This window comes from Leiobunum rupestre, chromosome 11 (assembly GCF_980474605.1).
Source record: "Leiobunum rupestre chromosome 11, qqLeiRupe1.1.hap1, whole genome shotgun sequence".
In the NCBI taxonomy this organism is placed as follows: Eukaryota; Metazoa; Arthropoda; class Arachnida; order Opiliones; family Sclerosomatidae; genus Leiobunum; species Leiobunum rupestre.
Window position 1 is genome coordinate 26,316,192 of NC_143394.1, and position 17,751 is coordinate 26,333,942.

Sequence of the window (17,751 nt, forward strand, 5' to 3'; positions counted from 1 at the left end):
TCACTTGACAGCGTGCGCGAAGGCCAAAATAGGGGAACGGTCGAAATTGATTCGTCTACCGAAAGGGGCTCAGCGAGATGGTCACTTGACAGCGTGCGCGAAGGCCGAAATAGGGGAACGGTCGAAATAGGTAATTCTCGACGAAAGGGTTCCTAGTCTAATAACGCTCGAAATTTTAAAAATAAAATCGATTGATGGAATACGTAGAGTAGGTTTGGTAGACCCCTCCCTTCATCCCATGGGGCTTCCACCCCCCTTCCAATTCGCAAAACTGCAATGGATTTCGGCGATATAACCGGGAGAGAAAGCCATAGTTATAGATGAGTCACCCGCGCTAAGCACCTCGCCGCGTATTGGAGTCACGTATTGAGTAACGACATTAAAGGCAGCCAATATTTCCGACTCTTCGTGTAGGGACACTCCACTCTTTCGGGTTCACTATCTTGTTTGCGAGATATTTACTACGCAAAAAAGGGGTTATTTTCTGTGTCTCTTTTTAAGTAAACCTCACTAACGAGTGTAAACAGTGTAAGGATATTTAACGAACTACAGGGTGATCGTTTGCGAGCTACCTTTGTAAATACTTATGTTTGTTAGTTAAATTCAATCATAAGTTAAATCATCCTCCAAGAAAATCGCCAAGAAGTTGGACCTGCAAGGTATCGTTTATATAGTGCTTGTTGAAATAACGGAAATTTTTCACCTTCACAGCAGTAATAAGCGTTCCCTGTTAACATATTAAGGCTTATCAAAAACACGCCGTTCGGTTTACAAGTAAAAAGTTTGCATTATTTCGACAAGCACTATATAAACGATACCTTGCGGATCCTGGCTCTCGGAAATATTACTTCTTGGGGATTTCCTTGTAGCGCCTATTAGGAAAATTTATCACTGAAATGATTTTCAGAGCTATTGCGCAATGAATAAGAGATTGTTAACTACGATAACTATATACTTAAATTAAATGTAAAACCGTATCCGTTAATTCCGTTTAAATTTGGGTACATTGTCATCTACGTTCGCGCGTAAACAGCACCCTGTATTTGACAACTTTAAATTCGAGTTTTTGGACAAAATTGAAAACACTACCTAGTTTTGGAAGAGTGGAAAACGGGGAAATGATTGAGTTAAACTTCTCGAAAAGATATAACCCGGAATTTAAATTCTCCATCTGGGAACAGCGGCGAATTAGCGTATTCGAAAAATTGCGATTAGACTAATTCGAGAGAAGAGTCCACGCGGGAGACAAAAAGCCGTAAATCGACTTAGCGAAATTTAATTTAAAATCTAAAACGCGCGACGCGACAGAATATACGTTTATACAGATAAGGGTGAATTGGTAAAGGTCAATTTCGAGTCCGGCTACGAGGCAAAAGGGGGTCATTCTCTCTCTTTAAATAACATTCGGTCGGCGTAGCAATGCGGCGCGTTTCGTCTAAAACGATCACGTTGTTCCGCAATTGGTAGAAAGAAAATTATAAGACTCGCAGCCACTAATTACGGGTGGACCAGCTCGGTTAATTAACTCTTAAAGCGCAATTGCCGCTCTAAATTGCCGCGACTGACGTACGATGTCGCTTAAAACGGATACGTTGACGCTATAGGTCTCGACTTCAAACTTAATTCGTAAAAAAGAAGCATTTTTTCGCTCTTTCTTATATATACGGCTGCACCGGAAGAATCCTATTAATTAACTAGAGTTTCGTATATTGCCCTTTCCGCTTGCTTAGCGACTGTTTAATTGTAATTTTCCTTCAGTCCTATTGCCAAATCGCCCGAGCGTTTAGTACACGCCGAAACTCCGTAACGTAAACCCCGCCGTTTATTGGAACGGAGGCCGGTTCGACGTTCGGGAATCGCGCGAATCGTTCTTAATGTTTTAATTGACGCTTCAATTTGGCCAAACAAAACTATATAGCTATTAACTCGATTGATGCTAGACAGTCGGATGAATTGCAAAAACGCTAAAAATATATTTAAAGTACAATTAATTTTTAATTTAGTTTCCAAGGGAAATATTAAAGCGAGTCGCGCTTGGGAGTAATTGGCGGACTTTGTCCCGGCCATTTAAAATACCAGTAATAATCGTCGGGGGAGTCGTTTGGGTTTTCAAACTTTTAACGACATTTAGACCTGGCTAAGAGCGATTAATTCGTCTTAATTTGAATTTAAAATTTCCTTTTCTAAATTAATTTTTAAATTTATATACAATTCTTCGAATTTTTAAACGGATAATGGAGAATACGGTACACTAATTTGGTCTATTAAAACACAGACCATCTACCCCAAGAAGGACTAGTATCAACCTCGAGAAAAAAAAGGTCTAAGTTGTGATGCGATTTTTTTTTACAGCAAACAGAAAAAAAAGCGAGATGAAATTTTTTAAATTAACGAAATAAAAATAAATAAGTCTTGCGCGTGCTGGTCTTTGTAACTTCAAAACTACCTCTACTTGCCGTGAGATGGCGCGCTCTTGAAAAAGCCCCGCATCACATTCGAGACTTAAAAACATTGAAATTACTACCAGCGATACGTGTCCCTCTTGGGGTAGGTGGTCTGTGATTAAATGTTTCAAAACTTTTACGTAAAATTTTCTTTTTAACAAAAGATGAGTAGCTTGAAAACATTGAAATTACTACCAGCGATACGTGTCCCTTTTGGGGGTAGCTGGTTTGTGAATAAATGTTTCAAAACTTTTACGATAAATTTTCTTTTTAAACAAAAGATGATTAGCTTAGTTTCAAAAGGGTTTATATTGTCAAGCAGCAATTTAAAACTTCATCGAACGGTTATTCGGCCAATATCGAGATCCCAACTGTGGACAAATTTAAACAGAATGACGCGATGTGGGGTTGAAAAAAGCTCGTCGATAAAAGGAAGGAGATGTAACAAACCAATGACAAGATTTATGATGAATTTCGACGGGCGTTGAAACAAAAGAGAGCGAGTGAAAAGATAGCAGGGGGGGGGTCGATCGCGATCACATAATGACAGTTTAATAACCTTCAAACGCGACCCATCGGCCCGCCCATAAATCCAGCATCCTTTTGGCGTATAATGAAGATGCCGAAGCGAAGGATCAGGCTTATCGGAGGAAAATAATCTCTTACTAGCGCCAACGAAAATATCGATGATCAATATCTCAATAGAGGGCGCTTCAAAAATGCCTTTGTTTAGCGGATAATGAACGAGGGCTTCCTCGCAGTCGATTTCTAATTAAAACCACTTTTTAAGCAAACAAAACGCCAATAAATTAAAAAGCAAAATGCTAGTCCCGATAACTGCCATCATTGCCCATAGATGGAGTTAGTTCCTCTCGAACGGTAATAGTAATTAGCGCCATCGCGGGAGATTATATTAAAACAACAGGGTTGCCACAGTTTTTTTTACAATCAAATTCCACGACTTTTCCAGGTTTTCCCTAACCACCTCCAGATATTTTCCCTGACTTATTTTGTGCCAAGATTTTGTATTTTTTCACCTATATTTAAGTAAAAGTTTCCTATTTGCAAATGAAATTAAATTCCCTGACATTTCCCTGATTTTTAGACTAATTTTTAAAATTCCCTAACTTTTCTCTGATTTTCAGACTAATTTTTAAAAGTCCTTGACATTTCCCTGATTATTTAACTAATTTTTAAAATTCCCTGACATTTCCCTGATTATTTAACTAATTTTTAAAATTCCCTAACATTTCCTGACATTTCCCTGATTATTTAACTAATTTTTAAAATTCCCTAACATTTCCTGACATTTCCCTGATTATTTAACTAATTTTTAAAATTCCCTAACATTTCCCTGATTATTTAACTAATTTTTAAAATTCCCTGACATTTCCCTGATTATTTAACTAATTATGAAAATTGCCTGACATTTCTCTGATTTCCAGACCCATATTCAAATTCCCCGACTTTTCCAGGTTTTCCAAGTACCGTGGCAACCCCGAACAAAATGGAGCGAGCTGGTGACGAAAGAAAAATGATTCGACGACGCGTATATACTTTTATTTAAATATTATATAGAGGTCGGTATATTATTAACGGTTTGAGGGAGCGGCAAAAAGCTATTTAATTTGCATGAGTAAATGGCGAGGATTCGAGGAGAAAGAAGCGGCAGTTTCGTAAACAAACGACACGCGGGAAATATACGTTTTTCTCCCTTCAACGCCGCGAAAGAATATATCACGAATGATGTACGCTACGGGACAGCCGTTCGTCCCGTTTGCGGCGTGGAAGGCGGGGGATATTCCCGTTTCGGAATAGCGTCGAGAGTCTCAAACGACTATGATCTTGCGAGGGCGAAGGAGGATAATTACTTTTTAAGGTCGTTGATTTAAAATACCGTTTTCGATAACGAGTGAGAGTGTGCTGTGTGTGGCGCCCTGCTATTGAGATTCCGGCCCAGCTGCCGGACTTCTGCGGCCCGATTAATGGTGGCGCAACACGTCAACCGTTAATTAAAGCTAAAACGACCAAGTATAAGAAGAAAACCGGGCTACGCGGGTATAACCTATCAACTTTTAATATCGAATTGGTCGATTTTTCGGACGTTATATTCTACGCTTTATACATTTTTATTTGTCGACCAATGGGCATTAGTATGCCAGACCCGAGTTAGCCACTGCGGCACGCGTGGGGTATAAGAGTCCAACACCCTCTCGACTTTTCTTTCGCTTCGAAATTATACTTATTTCTAGAGTATAAATGACAATAGATCGATAGGCTATTCGGCAAAGCGGTATACTCTAAACAGAACACGAATATGATTACGCGACCAGTAAATTAAACGGGCGAGTCTTTAAACGATTGGCAGTAGCGAGCTATTAAACCGTTAAAAGTACGACTCCAATGTGACCAGTCGAATTAATGAGGTTTCGGTACGTTTATTGACCAATGACAAGTTACCTCCCCCACCCCTTTCTAAGCGCATTGTCCGGTAGACGCGTTTAAGCAATATTCGAGAAATTTAAAAAGCAAATGGTCATTTAAACTTTATTTTCGCCAATCGTTAAAAGTAATTTTCTCGCAAAAGTACTCAAGTAACAACAATATTTTCAGTTTTTCCGATTTGTAATTTACGAAAATGGTATATTAAATTTCAAAATTATATTCATATTTTGGGCAGATCCAAATGTGATATATTTCATCCCTTTACAAGATACGAAATTAAACTTTTTTCGATTTGATCCAAATTTAACCGGATCAAATATTCAGATTTACATTGGATTAAGTAATTTTCGCGAGGAATATCCAAATTGGAACATTTGATCTAGTCATTTTCGAAAAGGATATCCAAATTTGAATATTTGATTTAGTCATAGTAAGGGATATCAAAATTTGAATATTTGATTTAGTCATAGTAAGGGATATCAAAATTTGAACATTTGATTTAGTCATGTTCGTAAGGGATATCAAAATTTGAACATTTGATTCAGTCGTTTTCGTAAAGGATATCCAAATTTGAACATTTGATCCTGTCATTTTCATAAGAGATATCCAATTTCTGGACATGGGATGGATTTAAATTCGTAAGGTTTATCCAAATTCTACAAAGAAAATCTATTTGACAATTTTCGTGAATCCGTTGTCAATTAACCGGCTGTTTAACGAACAAATGAAAACCTTCAAGATTACCTCCCTCTTTCAGAAAGAAAAAACGCACCTGTCTGAAAATAAACGTAGTCTACCTGCGTGCCAAAAAATGAGGGATAAAATGAGTTTCAATTACGCGGGAATATATAGATATCGTCTAAGCTAGGCGCACTCTCCAAAAAGCTTTTAGTAATTGATCCATAAAGGCAGTGCGCTCGAAGGAAGCAAAAAACGCTTTATATAAGGAGCCTCATTTAGGAATTTTCCAAAAGGCATTTATCGCCCATTTACGATAATCCCGTTAGTCCCCGATCGAGTCCGTCATTTTTCGCGGATTAAGGATAGTTTGGAAAAAATCGTTTCTTTTCAAAGAGGGTTTTGGATATATTCCCGTTATAAAATTAAATTCGGAAAGTGAAAATTATTGTTCAAGGAAAATCACGCTAAAAAGATCTTAAAAGGAATGCCGCATTAACAAAAACGAATCAGACATTTATTGGGTAGTAAGAAGTTACCATAAGTACGTAAATAATTATTTTATGGGATAAGTATCTATCTAAGAATATTAATTTACAAAAATATTTGTTGAGCCTAAAGAGGTAAAATGAAAGTTTACTTAATTATTTCCCATATTTTTCCGATTAGGTATTACATTTAGAAGACGTAGAGTATGATAATATTAGTGAAAGTATAGGTAAATGGATAATTCTGTCATCAGGTAGGCTAATACCCAAGGCAAAACATAGTTCAGAACATAGTTTCCACATTTTTCCACAATCAAATTCCCTGACTTTTCCAGTTTTTCCCTGACCATCTCCGGAGATTTTCCCTGACTTATTTTGTGCCAACATTTTGTAATTTTTAACCTGTATTTTAGTGCAAGTACCCTTTTTGCAACCGAAATGAAATTCCTGATTTTTAGACTAATTTTTAAAATTCCCCGACTTTTATACCCATATTCAAATTCCCTGACTTTTCCAGGGATTCCAAGTTTTCCAGATACCGTGGCAACCCTGCACCACCTTAGGCCCCAGTCATCTAGCGACTTTTAATGCCATTAATTCAGGTGACCGGGTTACAATGCGTATGAAGGTAGTGGCAAGCCCTTCAAGCCACGCTAGCCAACAGCTCGCTACACTATTATCGTTATGGAGGAAGACTACAGTGGCCATTGTCTACTTTCGCGCTATTTCAAGCTGAACTCTTTTAATTTTGTATTTAAACTTATAAAATTAATATTTAAGTGTAGAACAGCCTCTTGTTTAGTGCTTAAAATAATTTTGACAATTTTAAATTTAAAAGTAAATTAAGTTATTACGTTTTAATTCGGACCCCCGGAGCTAAACAAGTTGGGCAAGCGCCCAAACTACCCTTTAGTTAGGACCTTATATCTCGTTAACTATTAATATTAGAATTATCAAAATTATTTTAAGCACTAGAGGATGGTTCAGCCTAATAAGAAAAATATAATTAAATTATGTAATTGTTAAAACAGAAACGTTCGGCTTGAACGAAAAAGAGGCTTTTACCGTATTCTTCCCCCTTAACCTCAACAAGTTTTTACGGAAGGAGAAATAGAAAAAATCCGTGGAAAATCCCTTTAACCAGTGCAAACTCAACGCGGAAGGAGTAACTCCCAAGTTTCACCCAGTGCCACAAGCTGAAATCAAACCCGGCTCCTCGTCCTGCGAGGCGAAAGTGCTAAGAGTTCTTGTATACACTCGCAGACACGTAAGCTACGTCGAAATATTTACGATGCTCAAATCCTAAGCACTAGTTCGACAGGAATAGCGCATCATTTGACAATTGAAGTAAAGCAATGGATCAAGAACAAACGACAAAAAAAGGGAAGTCATTAGCCATAAATCTGAGCGGGTTCGCTGTTAAAACCCTTCTTTCAAATCGTCTCCCGTCTTTTCTCCCGCTTTCTCAACATCCCTAAAAACGTTTCCTCTTTTTCTTTCGAAGCGTATCACCATCTTTTATTCCGAGACGATTTTTTTTGGCGCGCGAATCCCCTTCGATTTGGCAAACATCTTCACCGTTAAAACGGCAAATATATTCGAGTCGATCTTACAAAGCCGATGGAGATGCCAATACGGCGTAGAGAGGTCTGCCAAGAGGGGAAGCCGTCTGGAAGGGGGTCGCGCGATTCCCTCCGATCTCAAATCTCTCCCCGCGGAAAAGAGAGACCTCTTCGCTGCCAATATCGATTTCGAACGACCCACCTGTTGCTCCGATCGAAGACCCGTTCGCATTCGATCCACTACAATTCGACGATATTATTAACTATTTACTCTTATTTATTTTGAAATGATTCATAATAATAATATTCGTTGGGCACCACCTGAGGCGCGAGTCATCGAGCGACTTTTAATGCCTTTATTCTAGGTGGCCGGGTCACAATGCGTAGGAGGGTGGTTTCAAGCGACGGAGTGATTAAAATAGGAAAATTAACTTTAAAATATTTTTAACTAAAGATTTGTTTTAATTGCCATGACAATATACAATAGGTGGTTTATCGTCGCTTGTTCCGGGATTTCGGAGTCGGGTAAGAAGAGTAAGGCTATGACGTCATTTTAATCCGATTCTGTGCAGTGGCGAATAGTTTGAGTCGGAGTAAAAACGTTCTTGCTGCCTTTTCAGCAGATTAATTCTGGCTAGCAGACGACAAAATCCGATTTACTCCTTTACACCTCATTTTCAGAAGGAGTAAAAAGAGTAGACCTAATACTCCGGAACAAGGGGATAGTTTATGGGCCGGAGTAATTCTCATCCCTGGAACAGGCGAATCGGGTCAAAAGAGTACACTTTTAGTCCGAAAACTGTCAAGCCTTTAAAAATATAATAATAATCAGCTAGGCACCACCTTAAGCCCAAGTCATCAGGTCAATTCAGGTGGCCGGGTTACAATGCGTAGGAGGGTGGTGGCAAGCCCTTCACGCCACGAGAGCCAACACTAACTATTAACTTTAACCTCTACAAGTTTATATGGAAAGGGGAAACCGAAGAACTCGGTGGAAAACCTCTTAAAAAGGAGGGGAGGAAACTTGCAAACTCAACGCGGAAGGAATTGTTCCGAGTTTTCAGCCAGTGCCACAAGCTGGGATCGAAAGTGCTAAGCACTCCGCCACCCCACTTCAAAAATTGACGAATGCGAATAAGTCCTAATTGGTCGTTCAAGAATACAAGCATCTTAGCTGGCTTCCGAGTCAATAAAAAAGCATTACACGACCGATTACAGATGATCTCAATCGCTTTCAACACTTTTTTCCATTTTCTGTCCAACCATTCAGAGCTATTAAGTTAAATCAAATAAAATAGATTTAAGTGAAATTAAACTATGATTAATTTTCTTTGCGTTGTTCTAAGTTGTGATTAATTTATGAAATTTGTTATCAAATCAAATGGATTCAAATTATACTACGATTTCATTTATAAACTTCACTAGAAAAATTACAAACGAAAATAATTTGAAAGAAACTATGATTAATATATAAACTTTAATGTAAATTTAGCTGAAAATAAAACTTAAGAATATATATGGCTCAGAAAAAAAACTTTCTAGGTGCTTACATTCTAAATTAATTGTTCCAATTTAAGGATAATTAATTCATTTATTTTGCATTCTGCATTCTGGCATCGAACCATAATTTTATTTATTAGTGTTCCAACTCGGACATTTGGCAAATATTCGAGGGTGGCGCCATCTACACCCGTCGCTACATACTATAATTCGAATATTCATTTTTCAGGGTTTTACGGGAAATATAAGTTTCTGGAATAATAAAAGCGTTAATAGTATCGCTTTAGCTTCACATTCGTGACTATTTATACGTTCTAATAGCTTTGGAAGTAATATTGTATATCCCTCGAAGTTATATTAGTCGGCAATCAAAACTTGAAACACGCAAAACGAATATAAAATCTTCTCGAACAAATTATCGCAAACAAGGGAAATTTAAAGCAAACCCCCACTTCTTTCCCCCATCGGGTGCCTTATAAATTAGTTCGAAGTTCGGTGGAGAAAATGCCAAAATATCACACCAGGGGGCGGGATAAACGTTTCTGGAGAAGCTACAACACACGCCGAGAAAAGTATCTTTTACCCTTATTAATAGTCGTTTATACAAATTTCCCAAAAGCGACGCTTTCGGATATTTCCCAAAAACATATTAGACTCCCCCTTTCCCGTTTAAAGTCTGGTCGTTTAGCGGGCGACAAGGACGACAATTGCAAATATATATTGGAACAGGCACGAGCTCCTTGAATTTGCTGCCCTATTAATATTAATACAAACCCTTTTCGGGCCGAATTAGAAAAGCTCGCGCAATTTGTCCAAAGAGATCTCTATACATAGTAATTTTCCTTTCGCTGGAACCCCCCCTCGAGAGAGAAGTTAAGAAGGGACTGATAAGCTGATATACGCATTAATATACGTAAGACTTTTGGCAAATTCAACGATTTCGATATAAGGCGTATTACTCTCCCGAACATCGGCGAGAAGCCTATAATGATTTTTGAAAAGAGAGGTATTTGCCGTCGGGAATACGGAGGCGAAACCCACGACCACCAAACGAATGTTTATACCGAGAGAGAGCGCGCGTGTTCCCCGGCGCGGTCTCCGAGCAGGGCGAATAAAGGCTTTATTTTTCCAAAGACGAATTTCCATTGTATCGAAGCGACACCTCTGGGGTCATTTTACAAGCTTTGGAAATCGAATTTTAAATTTAACCGCTCGAAATCTTAGACGCTAAGCGGGAAACGGGAAGTTTCTTGTTAAGGTTGGATCAAATGCCTCTTTCTAATTTGATAAGGATATCTTTCAAGTTTTGGGGGCTTTCGGGACCCCTCCAATTTATTAAGAAATTTACATAAAACATATTGAGGACCGAGGCGGTTTTCGTGTCGTAGGATGTACGGGTTCATGCAAATTATTTGGGGGAATATGAACCTAAGAAAAGCGAATACTCTCTGATTTCAAATTCAGATAATCTGGAAAATCTAAAAATAGTAGTGGGGTGGCGGAGTGGTTAGCACTTTCGCCTCGCAGCAAGAGGAGCCGGGTTCGATCCCAGCTTGTGGCACTGGGTGAAAACTCGGAACAACTCCTTCCGCGTTGAGTTTGCAAGTTCTCTCCCCACCGGTTTAAGGGGTTTTCCCCCGAGCTCTTCGGTTTCCCCTTCCATAAAAACTTGTCTAGGTTAACGGTAATAGTTAGTGTAGGGAGCTGTTGGCTCGATCTCGTGGCATGCAGGGCTTGCCACCACCCTCCTACGCATTGTAACCCGGCCACCTGAATTAAGGGCTTCAAAAGTCGCATGATGACTTAGGCCTAAGGTGGTGCCTTGGGTATTAGCCTAGCTGATTATTAAAAAAAAAAAAAAAAAAAAAAATTATAGGAACCCTGGGAGCCTAACCGTTGATGTTTTCGGGAACACCGGACCTAAGCCAGAGCTAAGAGCTCTCTATTTAGAAGGCAAATTTTTCCCAAACGTTAAGGCTGTTTTCTAATACATTATTTTTAAAATTATAGGAATTTCTGGATATAGCTATAGAAAAACTAGAAAATTTCAAAAAAATAGGAATTTATAAGAACAATTTTGAGAAAATAGGAAATTATAGGAGCATATTGAAATTATAGGAATTTATAGGAATTATAGGAACTCTGGGAGCCCTGAAAAGGCGAAAAATCGCCGAAACGTCGACGTTCGGATATTTTGCAAACTTATTATTTAATTTAGGGTAATAATGGTATAAGGATAATAGGGAACTATTAAAAAATAATATCTTAATACGAATAGCTAATATTAAAAAGAAATTGATAATACATTTTTAAAAGCCGGGCCGAGTATAAGGTTCCCCCGGCCGGTACACGCTCTCGATGAACTGCAATTTAACTTTAAGAATCGTCGGAGTCAGGAGACTATTAATCGCTAAATAGACCCGCCCGAAAAACGGCGCAAATTTACAAAGTTCGTCTTCTCCCCGAGCTCCGAGACCAAGATAATAAAAGAAGACTGAGAGAGAGTGTAGCATTTTTAAATAAACCCGACTCTTTTAATAGTAAATAATTGAAGACCAGCAGTCGTTAAGAGCAGAAAGTAATCACTTAAACGAGAAACCCCTTTTGTTTTAAAACCAGCCCAGCCTCTCGACGCCCGTTCGCACTCGCCTCCTTTTCGACGTTCGCTACAATTCTAAGTTCACTTACGGGAAATAGTTAAAAAGTTAAGAGATACGACTTTACATTTGAGATAACGGATAACTATTTATGTAAAATTGAAGTCTGTCATACAGGGTTGGCAAATGTTTTTGCCGGGACATGTGGGAAAAACTGGAAAAATCCGGAAAAAACTCTTTTCATGCTAAATTAATCATTGATATATCTATTAAGGGGGAAGAATACAGTAAAAGCCTCTTTTTCGTTCAAGCTGAACGTTTCGGTTTTAACAATTACATAATTGAATTATATTTTTCTTATTAGGCTCAGCCTTACTCTAGTGCTTAAAATAATTTTGATAATTATAATATTAATAGTTAAAGAGATATAAGGTCCTAACTAAAGGGTAGTTTGGGCGCTTGCCCAACTAGTTTAGCTCCGGGGGTCCGAATTAAAACGTAATAACTTAATCACTTTTAAATTTAAAATTGTAAAAATTATTTTAGTCCCTAATCGCAAGAGGCTGTTCTACACTTAAATATTAATTTTATAAGTTAAAATACAAATTTAAAAGAGTTCAGCTTGAAATAGCGCGAAAGTAGACAATGGCCACTGTAGTCTTCCCCCTTAAGTGACTAATTTGGTCATGGCAAATAGGAGAGATGAAAAAAGGCCAGAAGAAGAGTGAATAGAATAGAAGAATATACTGCTTTTATCATTTATGTTTTATTGAATTTTGCCACTAGAGGTGGAAAAACCATGGAAGTACGATTTTCCACACGGTTTTTAATAGGAAAACAATAGGTGGAAAAAACCGCGGAAAAATCTAGTTTTTTCCACCCTTGGAAAAATTGTGCCACCCTGCTTTCATACCAAGAAGAAATGTAAATTATCGTGTATGGTGGAATGTTTAGTAGAAGCGCGAACGGGACTGAGAGACGCGAAGCCATGATCCAATCAATATAGCTGACGCCGGGGCGTTCGCTAATCGCCCTAATAGGGGCCACAGGGGGGGGGGGGGGCTGGGGCTATAGGCGCAATTAGCCAGGCCGCGTCCGAATCGATGGCGAGTACGCATCGTCGAACATCGTCGAGTGTCTCGGCGCGCACGTGTACAATCGCCTTCCTATCGCGACAGCGCCAGTCTTTTTAGTGGAAGAAGTGTCGACCGGAAGATGGAGAGCAAATGGTATTAAAAGTTGCGCTAGGCTTTCTTCTTCGAAATCGAAATATCGCCTATATTATGATCGAAGGGGAAGAAGAACTCGCGGGGGTTGAGTCGCTCACACTCTTGAAAAGAAGACTTCGTTAGGCGATAATTAATTTAGGTCCTTAATGGGGCGCGCTCGCGAGAGGAGCGCCTAAGAGTAAAAATAACACTCCCCAGCTAGTGCTCTTCCTCCCTGAAGAGCTAATGAACGCTACACTTCCTAATGACACGACGGAAAAAATTTCAACTAATTTCGAACACAAATCTAGCCAAAGGTAAAACCGACGTATTTATATTTATAGTTTTTTTTTCGCATCTCGAGCGGATCGTACTAAAGGTTGGAACAAAAGTGACATCATTAACAAAAGTTTGACAATCCCGGTACTTTCGTACGCTAAAGCTCGACTCGAGATCGACCACGTAAAAGACTATTTATTGTCGCCTTTCTGTATCATATCGTAAGTAGATGGCGATAGCATCTCCACAAGAACGACGAAAAATAAAAAAATATACTAACTTTGACCAGTGCTACTTAGTTTCTCAGTTTCTCACTACGAGGCGTTATTTGTTGGTTTTTACTTCCTTCCCTCCCCAAGGCGTACTTTCCCTTCTTCTCCCCTCCAAACTTGTATTTCGCTTGTAACATTCATTAAGAAATAGGTCCGATTGACACACTTTTGGTTATTATGTCACTTTTGGTTGGAAGATCATTTTTCGCATCTCGAACGAAGTAAGGTTGGAAGATAATTTTCCACTTTTCATTCTAGACTCGTAATATATTCAAAGGTGGAAATTCAAATTGGATATAATAGTTTTCTAAGTATATACGAAATGTTCGCGGTGGCGCGAATTCGAACTATTTGAAAATGTAAGAAAGGAGAAATACGAAACTATAAACGCAATTGGAGCTTCTCGAGATCCGCCTCCCCAGAATTTTAAGTTCTTATTCGCTTTTGGCCAACTGATTTGCATCAGCGGCGTGTTCAATATTAAAAACTAGGTTCCCCTCTTACGTCGGGGGTACATCCCCTTTCGCGAAGGAAGAGGAAATTCAATATAAGCTATAGTAAGAATGCGAAGTAGCACTCGGAAAGAATGTAGCATGTTTTTTAGCATATTGAAAATTATGCGTTTCCCGCAAACGTACGGGCGCGCGGTTGAGTAAGTCTCCTACTAATCTCGCTATATATGAACTTCGAATATTTCGAATAAATAGGGATTTTTTTACATAGAACGGGGAAGAAAAAAAGGGGTGTGAAAGGTACTAACGTATAGTCGCCGGGGAATAAGAGTCTCCGTAAGGTTGGTTTGATACGCTCACCTTCGTACAGACTGTACCTATAACCCGCGCCTTTGATTCCCCTGACGAGTGAGACGGGATGCGGCTATAGGTACGGTTGGTTAATATTGAAAGGGACCCCAAATGTAACGGGGGAGGGGAGGATCAAAATTCTGAATTTTAATTCCTAAAAGTTAAGGTTTTCTCTTTGCCGGAAATATTCGATGCGTGTGGGGGGCGACAAGGACGAGATACTGAAGCCCACGCTAGAACCCAAAAGTAATGAAAAAAGCCAGGAGGGAGGGGGGACTTTTTATGGGATTTTTTAGGGGCGAAATATGGAAATAAGCAAAAGGGTGAAATGCGCGCGTATTTTCCTCTCTCTTATTTGGAGAGTTCGGCGCCAAGGAATGTTTCGAATATTTTGAGGTTTTGAGCCATATTCCGCGAGTGGTACATTTGATTACAGAATCGGAGGTGCCTGAGTAGGGTTTAGCGAAGATACATTTTCACGGACAAAAACTAGATATAAGTCTGACGAGTTTAGAAATAAAAGTTGAAATCCTCGAACATTTTTTAAAGGTAGGAGAAAATATAAAACTGTAAATATATACGAAATATATCGAAATTTAAAATTCTAGTACTCGTATTACCAAATTCAAAATTCGTCAAAAATTTAGCTTTCGGAATTTTCATTGAATATTACGTTTGTTGTACACAGATAATTTTGATTCTCAATTATTTCAAATTAAATTTTATTCAATTAAAGAAATATTGATAATTGTATTATTTAAATTATACAAAACTCGGCACCGACAACTTAGTACAGCATTTCGAAACACTCGTGCCGTAATATTAATTTGGGCCCCCAAAGATTAAGGCGAAGTGAAACAAAATAAAAGTGAAAATAAGAACTTACTTGGTTGGCTCGTTCCAGATCGTTCAGGACGATCTCCATCTCATCAGACCTGCGTAAAGAAAACGTGTGAGTCAGCAGTCATTTGCTTCGGAAAGACGCGAGAAAGACAACCAGGGCCCGATAACCCCGTCCTCAACCCCGTCCAAGAGACAAGCGATGGCCGTCGCAAATATTTTCAAAAGCGTCAGAGAAAATTTGCGTTCCCTAAAAAGCCTCAAAGACGGACGAAAACGTTACTTCCTTTCTAATTAAGAATTTGATTTTAAGGCCAAACTTGGCGTTCTTGTCGGGGAAGCGAGAGCCATCGGGTATCGCGAGGCCGTCACCAAAACTTTTACGAGCGGTAAAATTCCCCCTTTAATTGAAACTGAATTTCGCCTAGTCAAATTGTCTCTGGTTTCAAATTTACTTTACTTCTCCGGATGAGTCTAATGAAGTAAAGGTCCCCCGGGACCGAGGAGCCATACGGAAAAACCTTCCCGGAAACAAATTACATCTCGCGCCATTTCCCTCCACCCCACCCCCTGCCACTGTTTCCCCCTTCTCACCTTCCCTTTCGCGTTTGATGATTGAGAACAACAGTTATCGCAAAAAAAGAATTCGGGAATCCACTCGCATCTTATATTCGGTAATATCCAATATTTTAAATCTTCTGGGATAGGTATACGCAAGAATATTTCCCCCTATTACGAAGAATCATTACCACATCTTTTACTATAGCTATATACAGGTATTTAAGAGCGATGACCACGACAGGCTGATAACTCTCAAAGTAGGCAAAGGTAAGGAGAGTGTAAGGTTGAAGTTAAAAAAGAGGCGGGTAAGACCATGTTTCATAGTCACTTTCAATAAGAATCACGACGCCAATTATCAAAACGGCCGGTGGGGGGTCCCTCTGGGAAAACTCAACAGCCGCTGGACGTCGAGGAAGGGTTGTCCCCGCCCCCAATACGAAAAACAACTTTAATCAAAATGTTGGTTAAGTTTTAAAGTATATTGGAAAGAAGGCTTGCTAATCCAAAATAACGCCCCCCCCCCTTTTTCCCGGTAATTGCCGAAATCTTCGGCGATCGCCGCTACTTTTCGAAGCAAAAACAGTGTCGGCCCCTAGCGGTGGTCGCGCTAACTATTCGGCCTATATGGCAGCGCGCGGGAGCGAAAGCGCGTCCTGCATGGCTAATCATTTTTAATTCCGTCGCTACCCTAATCACAGCCAGCCAAAGAATGGATCATTAATCCTAGGCATTACGCCGACGGCATACCTGGTCCCGGTCCTGGCGACACGCGCGCGCGGGGAAGAAGACTTATCGGGGGTGTCCCTCCGCCGCGAGAGAAGCTAGGTGTCCGATTATTTTCTTTGAGGAGGACTAAAAGCGGGCGAGTTTATTGGTGAAAGTAACGGCGAGTTTTCGTCTCGAGTTAGGCTCGCCGGGTTCCTTTCTAGCGAAAATTCGTGGATGCGGGCGCGCGTCAAACTTTGTCACCGCCGAATCGTCACCCCCAATTAGCGCGAGCCGCCTAACTTATGAGGCCTGATTATCCCTGATTAATGCGCCAGGCAAAAATATCGGACCAAAGCGAAAAGAGAAAAGTTTAGGCCGCCGACCCGCGATAAGAATTTTTAGCCCGTAAACAGTTCATCCCCACCGCGAAGATATAGCACGCCAGTAGGCAGCGTGTAAGAAATGAGAGCGCGTCCCAGCACCCCTTCCAGTCCGGCTTCCCCTCACTGACATCCATTTTACTCCTTCCAACAGCGTTCGAAGTTCGGCTCTCCCCGCGCGTGCCGTAATGGGATTATTGCCAGGCGAGGGTCGCCAGCCAGTTTTCGCGGAGAATGACTATCGCTTCAACGGACAAGATTGGAGATAAAATATTTTTATAGAGGAAATTTTTATCGCTCATTTACACAGGCTAGGCAATAACAGATACGTGATCCAAAAGATAAATCATTTTTTTCTTCAAAATGTAAATCCGAATAAGAGTTTCAATAACCTAATAATAGTAATAAAAGTATTAGGATGGTATTTGTCATCATATTAGAACGGGACTTATCACAACAAAGGGAAGAATTTTAAGAAATTAAAAAACATTATTTTTTTATTTTTTAAAAATGTTTAGGGTTATAGCTTTTTTTATGGACTTTTCTATCATTGCCATTTTTTGCATTGCAGCCCATAGGTGGTTCTCGTGGCGGAGTGGTTAGCACTTTCGCCTCGCAGCAAGAGGAGCCGGGTTCGATCCCAGCTTGTGGCACTGGGTGAAAACTCGGAACAACTCCTTCCGCGTTGAGTTTGCAAGTTCTCTCCCCACTGGTTTAAGGGGTTTTCCCCCGAGTTCTTCGGTTTCCCCTTCCATAAAAACTTGTCGAGGTAATAGTTAGTGTAGGGAGCTGTTTGCTCGATCGTGTGGCATGCAGGGCTTGCCACCACCCTCCTACGCATTGTAACCCGGCCACCTGAATTAAGGGCTTCAAAAGTCGCTTGATGACTTAGGCCTAGGGTGGTGCCTTGGGTATTAGCCTAGCTGATTATTATTATTATTATTAACAAAGGTAAGTCTAAGCTGATGCCAAAGGTCACCGAGGTC

At 39.8% G+C, this 17,751-nt stretch overlaps 1 protein-coding gene across 5 annotated transcripts in view; it reads right to left on the reverse strand.

The window, feature by feature from the left end:
* Positions 1 to 17,751, reverse strand: part of ct (homeobox protein, cut) — a 460,014-nt gene that overhangs the window by 36,256 nt on the left and 406,007 nt on the right. For all 5 annotated transcript variants that reach the window (XM_090164186.1, XM_090164187.1, XM_090164185.1 and 2 more), the window contains one exon: positions 15,163 to 15,211. In XM_090164186.1, coding sequence (XP_090020312.1) covers positions 15,163 to 15,211 — 49 coding nt within the window. The remainder of the gene's footprint in view (positions 1 to 15,162; positions 15,212 to 17,751) is intronic.